Genomic DNA, 15984 nt, shown 5'->3' on the forward strand with positions numbered 1-15984 from the left:
TTAACCTTAACAGGAGTTAAATACGTTTACACAATGAAACACACTTTAAAAAAACTCTCAGGTTGTTAACTTGACACCACACTAGGAGGGGGAACCATTTAGACTATAGAGTTCAGCATGCAACCAAATATTGAAGATTATGTTTTTTATATCTGTGTGACCAGTTTGCTTAGTCTGAATACTTGAGCAAGAAGCTGTTGTGCATTTCTTTAGCTTGGTAGGAGAGTTCGAGCCTGCATTTTGGAAGCTCACTGGTGCAAAGAGTTTATCACTAGATATAAAGTGCAAAATGGATATTAAAGGATATCTAATTGGTTGTGGGTTTTTTTTTAATTAAAAACTAGCTCTGTGGGGATTCCTGCCATTCTTGACAGTCATTAGGGAAGTTTAAGCTGCTAAACTAGCAGCCATTCTATTTTAAGTTTAATCAAAAGCAGCTGCTTGTTCCCATAGCCAATTAGGCCAGTCTTTAATGTTTAATTTAGGGAAAAGCAATCCTTGTGCTGCCTGGAGTGCATGTAATTTATTACAACTGCCTTTTGCAATGCAATAATATGACTACACTTTGCATAAATATATTGCTCTTTCAAAGATTACAATGATGTCTTACAACATCCTTGCAAGGTAGGTAAATGTAATGCACATTTTCCAAATGTGGAAACCAGGTACAGACAGGTTAAGTGACTTGGCCAAGGTCACACAGGAAGTCAGAAACCTGCCCCTATCAGCAATGGGGAGAGAAGGAGATTTACAAGCAAATTCCCTGACAAACTCCACTGAAGAGGCAGCTTCTCTCTTTGGCGAACCATTCAAGAGCAACAAACTAAAAATCACAACCTGATGAACCAGGCTCCCAATCCATCCAGGACTTCCACTCCTTTCCCAACCCATGCTAGGTCCAGGACCTGGGCTGGAAGGTGAAGAGAACGTTAGGTCAGATGAGACAGACTCCTCAGCTAGTCCAACAAATGCAGATTGGCTTGGAAACAGTGTAGACCAAGCATGATTCTGAAACCAGCACCTCCCATTCTGTGGGCCTAGCCTTCCGGCCTAGCCAGCCTCCCCTGAGTGGGGAGCCGGCTGAGGATCTCTGTGGAAAAGCACTAGGGAGGAAAAAATGAGCAGTGGACCATGGAGAAAGTGTCTGATACTGGATGTAGCTGGTGGATTCTAAATGATCCACTTGTCTTGAAGGAAAAACAAAATGTAGTAAGTGGAGGGGAAAGCTTATTCACCTGGAAAGCCTAAATTTTCAGAGAAGCCTATCTGCAAGAATTGATGGTGATGTAGAAGAGTATGAGGTGACGGTCGTTGTACAGTTATAAGGAGCCAAAGTGAAGTGGACTGCCAGGTGAAATTTCGAAAAAGGATGAATTTCAGTTTCTCACAGTATTTTCACTTATTATCATTGTGAAATAAATTATTCTCTGAACAGAAACTGGAATGGTGCTAAATTTGTAGATTGAATTCAGTGTTATTGAACTGTGAAAGGGGGATTTTAATCCCCTTGCAAGTGAAAAACTCAACATAATTGTAGCTATGGAGTTGCTTCCAATTCCTCCACGATACACTTGGGGTAAAACTCCAGCTCCAATGAAGTCAATGGCAAAACTCCCATCAATAGAGCCCTGTGCGGACACACAAATGTGTATCTGCATCTGAGCCACTACCTGCAAAAATTATCTGTAGCTATCTATGGCTTTGCAGGGCTCTACCCTGGGAGCCGGGCTGAGGCTCCAAGGCATCCCCCCTGCCAGTCTGGTCAGGGAGAGCCCTGTGGGGAGCCTGATTGGAGTTGTGGACCCTCCACCTGCCCTCAGCAGGGCGAGGAGCTGGGCAAGAGAGGAGGACAAGGTCAGGGCTGCTCTCAGCACCCTCCCCCCTGCACCACCAGCAGATGGAAGGTCCATGGCAGCTCCCCACAGCTCCCCGGCCGGGCTCCACACTGGCCTGGCCGGTGGGAGATCGGTGGAGCTGCCCAGGGGCTACTCAGGCCCCCTGCCCAGGGCAGGTGGAGGCTCTGCTGTGGCTCCCCACAGCTGCCCACGTGGCTGTTACTGTGGTTGGGCTGTGGCTCCAAACTGCCCTGCCCCCGGCTGGAGCCAGATCGAGGAGCGCTGTGCTGGCAGCCGTGCTGACGCTCCACCTGCCCTGGGCAGGGGACTCAAGCAGCCCCTGGCTCATGTCCCTGCTCCCCCCAACCCCCGCCCAGTGTCCCTTCCCCCCAGGGCAGGTGGAGGGACCCAGGCTCCCCACAGCTGCCAGCGTGGCTCTCTCCGACCCAGCTCTGGCCTGAGGGGAAGCGGCTCAGAACTGCAGCCCAGCCACGGTAAGAGCCAGGCAGGCAGCTCTGGGGAGCTGTGGCAGACCCTCCACCTGCCCTGGGCGGGGGTCCAAGCAGCTCCCTGCCCGGTGTCCCTGCTTTCCAGGCTCCCCGCCCAGGGCAGGTAGAGGGATCTGTGCTGCGGTTCCTCACAGCTGACCGCTTGGCTCTTACTGTCAGAGGCCTGGGCGGATGCAAAATTTGTATCCACATCCATGCTGCTATTCCCGGAAATGGTCCACGGATCTCCACATCCACATCTGCAGTTATAAAGCAGATACCTACGGATTTGCAGGGTTCTACCCCTCAATTCCCATGCTAAATATTTATAGTTACATTATCACATGGTTTGGCAAAGAAATTATCAAAATAAAATAAGCATTACCCCATTATCTCATGGGACTACTACACATTGTAAAAAGGTGTGCCTGGACACAGTGATATTCATTTATTGTCAAAGAAGGATTAGATTGCAGATAAAAGAACTGTCAATTTCTGAATTGTACCACGCTGAACTCAACATTTGTGCTTGCAAAATACATGAAAAGAATGAAGAGAAAAAAATACAGAATGGGAAGAACAAAGCTAATTGCTAGACACATATATAAATATAAAATATGGGTAAGTACTTCCTTGAAACTCAACTAAGCCTCAAACTGACTTGACTGAAACATTAATTGTATGGATCCTATGAGTTAGCATATTTGGACAACTGAAATGCTTATCATGTATGTTTCATGACAAACTCCCATGGAAATAATGCTTAATTATGTCTCAAAATAATTACAAAATAATATCTATTGCATTCTACAGACATGAATCAGAAAAAACATGTAGACAAGTATAAACAAATCATCTAAATTTCCAATTAATTATTGCTATATCATAGAGGAAGACACTTCAAAATAAATTACAAGGCTAATTAATTGTTGTCACAAAGAAAAGTAAGAATGTAACATCATTTTGCAGTAGCTTTAAAAGCCTACTAATTACTGTAATTTTAGCCTGGTTAGTTTGAACAAAGGCTATAACATTTTTAAAAAAACCCCTAAAAGTAGCTTCCAGCTTTTATTTTGATCATTTTAAGTAGGTATTATTGAACATTGTTAGACCACTGAGTAATTGGAAGTGGAAAGTTAACATTTAGAAAGGATCGCTAAATTTCAAATAAGGTTAAAAAAGGGCCCAGAGGAAAGCATATGACAATGAAAGATGACTAACACCTAAAAGTTGCTCTATTCAAGCACTGGTGTATGTTATGCAGGCTACCGGGAACCTTCATGGTCGTATGACAAAAGCAACCGCGTATTTCAGTTACAGGGACAGATTTGATCAAACTAAGAGCAAGCCACTGTGCCTAGCTGTACATGCACATAGCATCACTCAGGTCTATGCCTGCAATTCTGACTTGGACTTGAATTGGACTGTCTACCATGTTTAGTTCCTGTTAGAAGCTTTAGGATAAGAATCAAGAAACAGAGATTACAGACGTTTTGGAAGCAGCAAATTTAACTAATCTGCAAGGCAAGAAAGTGCAAAGAAAGATTAACACTGCATTTCAAGAAACAAAGGGCCCAAATTTAAAATGGTCTTTATTAATCCACCCCCAAAGTTTGCAAGTGCATCTGTTTATTCACATAAAAGAATGCACACACATCTGGGTGAGCATTCGCTCATGTAATGACACTATTTTGCTGGGCAAACATTTGCACTCAGATACCGTGAGCACTTCTTTTTGGATGTCTCTGGAATTTAGTCCACAGCTTTTTATACAAATGAGGTCAGATTCATCATGTAATAATCAAAACTCTCTTCCATACTCTTGCAAAGTGATTCTAAGAAGAAACTGAAGGATTCATTGAAAGGTAAAGACTGGACTTCCATAGTCTAGCCTGTCTAGAGTAAAGATTTTAAAAAGGATGTAGCCACAGTGTGGTAACAGGCTTGCAGTTTCTAAAAAGTAGCTAGGAAATAACGTTAAGTAAAATAGATTTTAGAAACAAATATTTCCATACCTTGCACTGTACAGTATCTGTAAACGTCCCCCTTAAATCAAAACTGCTACTTGGCACAGAAATCACTAAAACATGTAAAAGGGACACTCAGTTTTCCATAAATCTGGACTTTTTATATTAAAAACAAAGCAGACTAGCTAAAGGCAGTTTTCTTTGCACAGACGCAAGTCCTTTTTTTTTTTTTAACCGAGTTTAATCTTGATTTCTCTAAGAAGTCCTCTGTAGAATTCTTCTCTCTTCCACTCAAACCCTTGAGTCAGAATCACCAATCTTTTAATGTGTATTTAAAGACACTGATATTCATTTTAATGTGCTAGGCTCATAAAACAGCTTTAACCAGATGAACTAAATGCTTCTCCAAATTCTCAAACATCCAGAGTTACGGTAATAAGTGTGTTCAGATTTTTCAGTTGAGCGAAAAAGATTTGCATCCATCAATTTGTTTTAATTAAAGGCAAATTGCTTCTTAATAGTGTACAAAAACCAGCCTCTGCTACTTCAATTAAGAGAAAGAAAGCTCCAGCTCAAGTTTCAGCATAGTGTGATGCCATTCTCCTACACAGTTCTCCAACAAAAAGATGGAAGCCCAAACTTGGTATTTCTAATGTAAGAGGAAAAAAAGCTAGAACACTTTTTGGAGGAACAAACAACGATTTTGAGACCTTTTTTAAAAATAATTTAGCAGTAAATAGCAAAACATTTTCCCCACTGACCTTCTCCTTTGAAATGGAACAGGAGACTATTGTAAAAGTTTTTACTTTTATTTCTGAGATCACACCGAGCTTTCCAAATGACTCCAACCTGACAAGCATTAACTCAAAGCAATCTCTAGCATCTTTAAGAGAGACGTGCACTGGTTTTGAAAGGAAAGAAAGGAAATATTGTGGAGGGTTTTATTGTTAGCAAGCAGTGTCAGAAAATTACAGAAATTAAATTCAGGTCTTCACTAACACAAAGAGAAGTTCAATTACAACTGCAGCTAAATTGTGTAGGTAATCAATCATTCTGCATCTAAAAGCATGGAAGGATATATCTACTAGTATGCAGATTCTGCAATCCTAACAAACTGCAATCAAGAGTAAAATACTGCTCAGTGTAACTAAGGATGGCAGAATCTGACCCTAAAGAATTATACTTTTTGTAAATAATCTTTTAAAGTAAGTCACATTACCAGACATGGATTTTGGCCATCTATTTCTTATTGAACAGTAGCTGCAAACAACCTAGGTACACTGGTTATTCACAAGTTTATAAACAACTTGCAAACTGAATAATACCAGATAACATCAGATTACGATGAACACCCTGTATCAGAGTTACACAGAAAAAAGCCTCTGGGAAGAAAAGCAGCAATGACTGTTACAATCATGCACACAATTGTTTCAGAAATAGTACGCTGTGTGAGTAACCCAGTTGGAAGACTCTTCCTTTGAGCGTTTTGCTGAGCTGTGTGACGTAAAAATAGACTTGTATGCCTCTGATTTCTCCTCACTGTCAACAATAGATCTCTTGGTGGTGCCAGCTGAAGCTTTACTGATTTTTCCAGATGCAGAAGAGCTTCCATTAGCTTCTAAAGAAGAAACAAAAATACAGCTTCTCTAATTTGCAAATCTAAAAAACCCCAAAGTTATTTTAAAATCATTTTTGCACCTCTGGAAGATAAGTTTATTGATGGCTTGGTTCAGAAATCTGACAGCTACAAATATCTTTCATTAATGTATGAGGTAGTTTCTAGTTTATGTAATTTGTACCTCTTTCCACACACACAAAATTGGCAGCTAAATCTACATACAGGAAAGCCCATTGCCCTCTACTGTGTGAGCATGTAGACCCTCCCTTACCCTTCTGCACTGCTTAACACAGTATTGATATCATCTACTGCTGTATGCAAAAAACAGAGCTCTGACCTCTGGACTTAGCAAGTAAGTGTAGGAGGATATTTTTCTTCAGCTATTGCTTTAAGGTTAGTTATCAAATGACAAAAGCTACACTCATTACATGTTTATCACTTGGGAATCTATCTACTCCCTTTATCATTGATGAAGTCATTGACAAGCAGCAACATTGGCCTACGTGTCTTTTAATCATTTTTCATTCAAGCCAGAAAAATACCCAACTCTTTGTTTCTGATGTCATCTCCTCTTGTGTGTTGGATTTACTGCTAGTATGGAAGCTCCTCTCTGCAAACACTGGCAGAAATGCTCAGTCTTTTCCAAGGATGGAGGTACAGCAAGATTTTTAAAAAGCAGAAGCTTTAGACCACAAGGAAAAAATGTGTACACAAAAGTTTGGCAGAAACTGCACATAATTACTGCCATTATGTGTAAATTAGGCACAGTTGCATGTGTATTGCTAGTTTGGAGCATATCTGCATGTACCTTTACCTGATTTGTGCATGCAATCATTGGAATTGCACATACAATCCTAAATAATCATGGACCATAGCCTTCTCATTTTGGAAAATGCCCTCGTAATTGACTGGAGAGGAATAACAAAAGGTGGATTTGCAATACTCATCCCTTCCCTGAAAAATAACTCCATGAAGAGGTTTATCCTCACCTTGGGGAACAAGAACTCAAAGATACCCACCAAGATATATGAAAGAATCAAAATGGGTCCTATAAATCAATGGAAATTTTAGGGCCCAGAATTCAGCAAATTAATTTCCACCCTGCTCCTAACCTACCTAGATTTCCTTCCCCCTCACTGGATTTTTTTTTCAGTTCATTAATGCAACCTATTTATGCAGAGACATAAATTATGACCTGTCATTTCAAAAGGGTCAAGCAATTATTCCTTTGCTCTGATTATTTCAAGCATGATTAGAGTTAGTATGTTATTAGAGGTCTACTAGCAATAATAATAATTTAGGATAAAATATCAATTTAAGAATCATCATTTATAAACTGAAGAACTCAGTAGTTCTTGGGGGAGAAGCAGGGGTCCAGATACTTATAATGAAAATACTCTGCATACTACACAGAAGCATATTCCTCATCATTGAACTCTCTCTGGATTCATCAAACATTACATGTCTTTTTCTTACAGTAAGAGAAGACAACATTTTCTGAACTTGGATGATTTTGAATCTCATTTCTAAACTCTGACTGACCTTTACAATGTGCTCATTTTTATAGCTCTGGATAAAAAAAAATCAATATGAGACATTCAGTTTTGTCATATATATTACCTAAAATCATGCTGATACTCTCTGGACTAATGGGTAGCCAAGTGTAATCTTAACTGCATGACTGCTGCTGAATACATTAGGTATGTCCTGAAGTTACTCTCCAATGTTATCACTGACATGTAGCAAGACAGCAATCAAGTTATTAAAAGATCCAAAGCTGGTAAGTCTCGGTTGAAAGGAATGTCAAAAGAGACTACTTCTTCAGATTTAACGGGAAATGACAACAAATTTTCTGCAAATGTTAGAAACTCCCATCACCATTACCAACGCTGCAGACTTAGATGGACAAGAATATTTATTTTTACCAAGTTAAATCCTATAAAAACTGGAATTGGTAATAAAAACCATAAGGTGATCTCATCTTAATTTACACTAAATCGTCTTCTATGATGTATTGAACAAATCCCTCATGGGGTCATTTATTTTGGGAAGGTTTTTTTTTTTAAAAAAAACACTACTTCTAGCATAGCTGACATTTTTATAGTTTGTTTACTATTTCCTCTCAGTCTTCTTTGACTCCTAAATAATAGTATTAACACCACAAAGTGGAACGGATTACGATATGATTGGTAAAACAGATATGTAGAAAGAAAATATGAATTATATTAAGGACCCAATTGTCAGACCCAGGCTTCTGGGTGCGCATGCAAACACCGGAATGTACTCTGCACACACACTTGTGCATTTGGAAAGTTTTAACACCGCCATGTGTGCACAAATGTTAGATTGTTACCTCTTACTGGGCTTTATAAGGACAAATTCTTTAACACTCTGCACATGCTTACATTAGAATTTTCAAACATGTTTGCAACATGTGGTTGCATGGGTATGTATGAGCCATTTTGAGCACACACAGAGGGAGGCAGGGTAAAAGCCTGGTCGAAAATTTGGGCCCAAATAGCTAACAAAGAATCTCTATAAATATATGAGCACAGAAAAACGGTTTATGAAAATGTTCCCAGTTAAACTGAAACATACACACCAACCTGCACTCTTTGTGAAGACAATCTGTTTCCTTTCTCCAGAATTAGTGTTCATATAATCTTTTGCAGTCTTTGCTTCTGATGGTCCCGGAGAATCTACAGAAGAAAAAAAAGCTGAAGCATAAGCTTGTTAAATTACTCAGAAGGTAAATGTAAACTATAGCCGTGACGTTACCTTCAGTGGTGTCTTGTTGAGAGACCGATTCTGCGGCCTTACATTTCTTTGATTTCTGAAACAATATAAGCATAAAACTGAGGTTACATTTAGAATTTCCGTATGCGATATCTAACCAAGTATATGTGTGACAGAAATATAAGTACCTTTGCTATGCTTATGTGTTTTATACAATGAACTTGTTTCTTTCCACACAATTACTTTATGCTTTTCTTACTATTTTAGTATAGAAAATAATAGTTGATTAGCTTGGCGGCATCTCAAAGAAAAACACACAGGCTGAAACAAAGCTGCCTAAAAGCAGTTTTTTTTCCTTATTTGGTTTCAACTTTTTTTAAAAATACAAAGACTAATAAAATAATTAGTAAAATGACCAGCTATTCAGTAATATTACTGACTAGCACTGAAACCATTCGGTAAAATACTACAGCTGGGCACAGTTGTAATGAATAATGGCATTTTTGAACAAAAGAAATTTCAGCATAAACAAATAATATAATTCAATCTTTATTTTTCTCAGTTAACCTTCTCACTGAGTTTAGCTTTTTTATATTTTCTACAGTTTTATCAAGGCATCCCTTCTTATATGGATACTCACTTGAAAAACAAAGCTTAGTAAACAGTTAAAATTAATTTCTCAGAAGGCTGAAAAAAAATCACTTCAATATCATCTCTTGGCAAGATTTTCAAAGCCCACTCTTGTATGTGCTCAAATAAAAAAATCTGCCTGTGTTAGAATATGTAAAAATACATTTAAAAAACTGTATGAAAGTATCAGAAAAAAGCAATGAGAATATTTGATGTTTAAAGATTTGCTGACAAAGTGAAGAAATTTACAAACATTGCAAAAAATGACTATCCCAATGAAGGTAAACATTTAAAATATGTTGCTGAATCTATGAGCTCACATACAGTCACAAGTATGAGAGACAAGTATCAGAGGGGTAGCCATGTTAGTCTGGATCTGTAAAAGCAGCAAAGAATCCTGTGGCACCTTATAGACTAACAGATGTTTTGGAGCATGAGCTTTCGTGGGTGAATACCCACTTTGTCAGATGCATGTAGTGGTAATTTCCAGGGGCAGGTATATATATGCAGGCAAGCTAGAGATAATGAGGTAGTTCAATCAGGGAGGATGAGGCCCTGTTCTAGTAGTTGAGGTGTGAAAACCAAGGGAGGAGAAACTGGTTTTGTTTGAATGGCTTGCCAATTACAAAACCAGTTTCTCCTCCCTTGGTTTTCACACCTCAACTACTAGAACAAGGCCTCATTCTCCCTGATTGAACTACCTCATTATCTCTAGCTTGCCTGCATGTATATATCTGCCCCTGGAAATTTCCACTACATGCATCTGACGAAGTGGGTATTCACCCACAAAAGCTCATGCTCCAAAACGTCTGTTAGTCTATAAGGTGCCACAGGATTCTTTGCTGCTTTTAAGTATGACAGAAGGGCTACTAGGATGATCCAAGGAACTGAATACCTGTCTTATGAAAGGTGACTCAAGGAGCTTGGCTTGTTTAGCCTAACCAAAAGAAGGCTGAGGGGAGATGTGATTGCTCTCCACAAATATATCAGCGGAATAAATACCAGTGAGGGAGAGGAATTATTTAAGCTCAGTACCAACGTGGACACAAGAACAAATGGATATAAACCGGCCATCAGGAAGTTTAGACTTGAAATTAGATGAAGGTTTCTAACCATCAGAGGAGTGAAGTTCTGTAACAGCCTTCCAAGGGGAGCAGTGGGGGTAAAAGACATATCTGGCTTTAAGACTAAGCTTGATAAGTTTATGGAGGGGATGGTATAATGGGATAGCCTAATTTTGGCAATTAATTGGTCTTTGACTATTAGTGGTAAATATGCCCAATGGCTTGTGATGGGATGTTAGAAGGGGTTGGATCTGAGTTACTATGGAGAATTGTTTCCTGGATGTCTGGCTAGTGAGTCTTGCCCACATGCTCCGGGTTTAGCTGATTTGGGGTCAGGAAGGAATTTTCCTCCAGGGCAGATTGGCAGAGGCCCTGCGGGTTTTTCGCCTCTCTCTGCAGCGTGGGGCACAAGTCACTTGCTGGAAGATTCTCTCCATCTTGAAGTCTTTAAACCATGATTTGAGGACTTCAATGGCTCAGACACAGGTTTGATACAAGTGTGTGTGAGTGAGATTCTGTAGCCTGCGTTGTGCAGGAGGTCAGACTAGATGATCATAATGGTTCCTTCTGACCTTAAAGTCTATGATTCTATGATTTAATATTAGGGGGAAAACGGACATAGCAAATGCTGCTCTTAGTCTTGTCCAGCAGGTGGTGCTAAAAGACTAGTCTTGGAAAGCCAGAAATAAATTACTGTAATTTTGTTTGCAGGTATGTGGATGTAAATAGCACTTTCTTTTCACTATGCCTCCATCTTTCTGTTATGGCCAGGTAAGACACTGAAATTTACAAGAATGCTATCTGAATGCTTCAGAAAGCAGGATTTTTGTATATTTCAATAACCTGTCTGCTTCAAACACAGAACAGGCAGAGAGAAGGGATGATGTATAGGAAACATATCCTTGTTCATGGAGAAGCTCTGCACACTAAATCTGACAATGGATCACCTGACAGCAGTTGAGGCTTTCACATTTTTGTTCTTCATCCAATAAACAGACAGAATGTATGTATCAGAGTTAACAGATTACAACAAAACTGCATTTTCAGGGTAGGTTTTAGCATTGAGTATTCCTTTAGCAGCCCAGCTAACAAGCCTGTCACACTTGCCTGCTCTCCAGTGAATCAGGAGTCCAAAGTTGTTACTGACACCAGATAACCAAGTAGAGGTGTTGTTGAACAGAAGATGCAGCCCTAATTATATTTACTGATACTATTGAAAGAACATGGATTTGTGGTTTTGTTGGGTTTTTTGGCTTGAACAATGCAGAATATCTACAAAAAACTTGGCATAAAACAGGCTTCTCCCTTTCACATCTCCATTTCAAGAACTCAAATTAGCTTCCGAAATGAGAAGTTTCCTGTTAGATGAGGAAGCCCTGTTCTTGAAATGTAGACCTAAATAAGAGTTTTGTTCATTCAAATTTCCATATTCTGATGGTTGCTACCCAACAATTCCAAAAACCAAGAAGGCTCCTCTTTGAACCAAGGAGAAGCTGCAATACAGCACACATTATTTATATTAAATACTTCTTGTATAAAATGCTACTTTAATTCAGTTTGACAAGGATAAGACCAAGATGCACTCTACCCACAGGAGAAAGGAACAGCAACAAAAGACCAAAATTAGATTGTAACAGAAGTTATTACTCAGACTGAGTGAGAATAAATTAAATGTAAAAACTAGTGCCAGTAAATTAAGTGTTCTTCTTTCGTATGGCTTGAGCAGGTAGCAACAACTACAAATTAATAAAATATGGGTTACTACAATGGTAATAGGTTTTAATAAGAAATAATAAACTATTTATAAAGAGACTACCATGAGTTTAAGAAATTAATATAAAACATATTGTAGAATGAAACTTGTATAGATCTTATAGGCAACCACCTGTTTTAAACAACTGTTCTAAAGGATTCTCATGTGTATCAAGTACAATTCTGTTCCTGTGTTATTAGAAAACCATCTCTAAAAGGTCACTTAAAATAGGCTTCACCATAATATAAAAACAAATCCAACTGAGAATAAGTGACACACAGAATAACTGATTAACACCTTCCAAATAACACGTCTGGCCTCCTGCACAACACCATTGAAGAAGCAATCCTATTACCCTGGTTGGAGAATTAATTCTGACATATTTTAGTTAGCTTTTTGAACAGGAAAGAAGACTCAAAACAGAAACAGCTGGAAAAAGCAAAAATACCCTGGGACTATTTCAAAGTAAGTAGCTGCAGCAATTTAGACTCATTAGGCCAACTATGATTCTTGACTATTTCATGAAACACGGTGAGGAGGAGTCAGCTGGAAGCTGGGTGGTGTTCTTCGCACATATGCAGGTTGGTGAGATAGTGTTTAGGACTGAGGGTAGGAGGAGGTACAGGTGCAAGGAGGAGCAAGCATAAAGCAGTTCATATTATTGAGGATCCTACCAGTTCTGTAGTTAAGGTTATAGAAGGATTTTGACTTTTGACGGGACCTTTTTATTTGGATTCATTCTTGGACTCTACTGACGCACACATGACTCTCCTGAAAAATCCTGAATTTGTGTACATATTGAATCAAAATTTAGTCACTTCTTTGCTTCACAGAAGTGCTCAAGTAGTAGCTAATCTGATATGAAAACCAATGGGTTTGTTAATTTCTCTCAGATTAATTTGCTAATTATAAATTACTAAAGTGAGCAGAGAGAAAAGGTGGAGCTATTATGAATAATACAGGAGTTTAAACTATAACCATGGTTGAAAAAAACCACCCACAATAAACAGGGATATTTGGAAGGAAGCAAAGCACCCTAAACTAAGTCCTGCTGACTTTAGATCCTTAACCACATGTGAATATCTATTCATTCCCAACACTGTTCCTTTCATAATCCTGAAGGACTTCCAAAGCATTCTGGACATTTATTGGCTAGCTTTTCAAATTCATAAGCAGTAACATTACACAATTTACTGCACGAAGTGACCACCACAATATTCAATGGAAACTGTAGGGGAACATTTAGTGGGCAGAATTACCAAAACTGTATTTTGGTCAGCAGACATAGGTAACAACTCAATGCTTGTGAAAAGTGCCACAAAGTCCAATGACAAGAGATTAGGACCTTGGTTTTATATCTAATCCAAAGGACAGCATCTTCATCAGCATGGCGCTCCTAGGCACTATGAAAATGGATTGGTTCCGTACCAATTTAGAAAAACAGTGCCACCAACTTCACCTCCAATTGCCAGAATACTAGGTCCACATATTGGTCAAGACTGATAGTACTTAGCTGGTGAGATCTGATGATACCAGAGCTTGAGATGGGCATGGCTATAAATGTCTATTAGAGGCTCACCACCCTGAACAATGTTAGATATCCTTTTTAAAACAGACTAGAATAATGAACTATAAAGTGGTGCACACACTATCCATGTATACAGATGACTAGGAGAAATATTTTTCTTCCAGTTGCAGTGTCCAATGAGGGAGACATACTTTTTTATGCACAATGACTATCAGTTAGGAGTAATCTTTATGTTGAATAGCTGCAAAGCATGTTTCAATATATTTATTTCTATTGCATTATTTTCCAATTGTCTTTATTATTATTTGTATTGACATTTACATTGTGGCAGCCATACACTTGAATTAATGTTGGTTGGTCTTATAAGCATATCATCTTTCTGGGACTTGGTCTGGAATAGACAGTGGGGATTACTGAATAAATTCCCTACACTTCAGAAGAGTATGCAGAAAATCAAAATGGGATCGATCAATGGTTTGAGCATTGGCCTGCTATGCCCAGGGTTGTGACTTCAAACCCTGAGGGGGCCATTTAGTGAACTGGGGTAAAAATCTGTCTAGGGATTGGTCCTGTTTTGGGCAGGGGGTTGGACTAGATGACTTCCTGAGGTCCCTTCCATCCCTGATATTCTATGAAAACATTTTTCACCTAAAATGCATTGTATTGCTGCAGGAGAATGCTGTAGAGAAACAACTAATACTTTTTAAAAAAATGTTCTGGATAAAACTGAAGCATTCAGGTCAGTGGGTCCAACAGGAAATATAGAGACTTACCAGCAAGAAATAAATTCTGGATAGCTTAGAATGAATGTGGTTCATTCTGAGGCCCAATGAAGAATCTCTGTTTGTACAAGTTGAACTTTCACCTATGAGATCTATTCAGAAAAAATCTCATTACACACACACAACTTCCTAGCATGTTTAAGTCTCCGTAAAACTATTACCTTTCCCCCTTTACTCTTAAGTCTTCTCTCCTCCATTCTTTTCTTCAGCACTTCCACATCATCTTTACTACCATTAAGTATAATCACGTCGTCGTCTTGAAAGGGAACACCACACTTTAAAAGAGAAAAAGGAAGCAAAACATAACTTTTCAAAATCTGAAACAGACGTTTATGTACTTTTTAAACAAAGATCCATCCAGCAGTTTTTTTAAGCACTCCTCAAAGAACTGCCACATCCTTTTCCTACCTTCCTTCTGCCTTTTCCATTTTCATTTTCTCTCCCCATTTTTCTCTGTGTATATTTCTCTACTTTTAGACACTGATCAGAAGCTGCAGCAGAAATGGAATTATACTATGGTCTTGCACAAAAGTGCTTCAACTCATGAGGGTAACTAACAAATGAAACTACAGTTAGCACCTCAGGTAAAGTATCTGCATGGGAGCCCAGTGTGATTCCATTTTTGCGGCAGCTAACTGTGCAGGTTGCCTCATACTTGTCAACTAGGAAAATGGAGGCATGTCCATTAGGCCTCATGCTTGATATTTGTTCAATATTGAAAGTTAAACATTTGCACATATATAAACCCAACTTAATCTAGACCAGTAGTATGTATGCATATCAAGGTGACATGCAAAGGGTTGTGCACTAATTTTGCTTTTTTCTGAGGTACAAATGAGGACTGAAAAGATTTTTTTAATAATGTTTTCCCGTTAAGCAATGGTGAATTTTTCAGACACCCTCCATTTGTCAGGTGTTTGCGTTAAACAAGAATAGTTTTCAACAGTGCAACCAAAAATCCCTCTTCTGTCAATTGCTCCAAAATTCTCTAGGTACCTGTGTCAGAATCCTACTAGTCTACAGAGATTCGTAATGTTTTCCACAAAAACTAACAACAACTAGACAATAACTGAATTTCTAATGGGCCAGAGAGAAACCAAAATGTCAAGCCCCCTTCATACCTCAAAGAAGAAAACAGAGCTTAAACTTTTTTTTGTTTTTAAAGCACTTTACAGGTCACCTTTAACAGACCTTTAAAAAGAGTGAACATGGGTTTTAGGGTTTTTACCACACAAAAAGTCCTTGAGTCCTTCTTGTAAGTAATCACTTTGTGAGAGAGAAAACTAAAAATAAAAGTGAGCATTTTGTGTCAAATCAGTTCAGAAAGTTAGTTTAAATCAGTGCAGCCCCCTTGTCTGGGCACACTTAAATTGGCTTAAGAGTGCCATGTATTGCTTTAGCTTAATTTAAACCTGTAAACCTATCTCCGATCAGAACCAAGCCAATACTATGCAACTGGCTGACATTATACAGATCACTTGGAGGGCAGCTCATTATTGTATCAAATTAAGACACCCTCCACACACACATCTTGAAGTGAATTTTGTTTCAGTGTTTTGATAGGTTAAAAACTATGCTGTAGC

The 15984-nt window shown here is 38.8% G+C and overlaps 1 protein-coding gene across 1 annotated transcript in view; it reads right to left on the bottom strand.

Moving 5' to 3' along the window:
• Positions 1 to 2756: 2756 nt before the first annotated feature.
• RTF2 (replication termination factor 2) overlaps positions 2757 to 15984 on the bottom strand; it is a 52626-nt gene continuing 39398 nt past the window's right edge. The window contains exons 6-9 of the mRNA XM_030533712.1: positions 14563 to 14676; positions 8687 to 8741; positions 8515 to 8607; positions 2757 to 5908 (exon numbers count right to left, since the gene is read on the bottom strand). Coding sequence (XP_030389572.1) covers positions 5721 to 5908; positions 8515 to 8607; positions 8687 to 8741; positions 14563 to 14676 — 450 coding nt within the window. The 3' untranslated portion in view covers positions 2757 to 5720. The remainder of the gene's footprint in view (positions 5909 to 8514; positions 8608 to 8686; positions 8742 to 14562; positions 14677 to 15984) is intronic.

The sequence above is a fragment of the Gopherus evgoodei genome, chromosome 14, assembly GCF_007399415.2.
Source record: "Gopherus evgoodei ecotype Sinaloan lineage chromosome 14, rGopEvg1_v1.p, whole genome shotgun sequence".
Lineage (NCBI taxonomy): Eukaryota > Metazoa > Chordata > Testudines > Testudinidae > Gopherus > Gopherus evgoodei.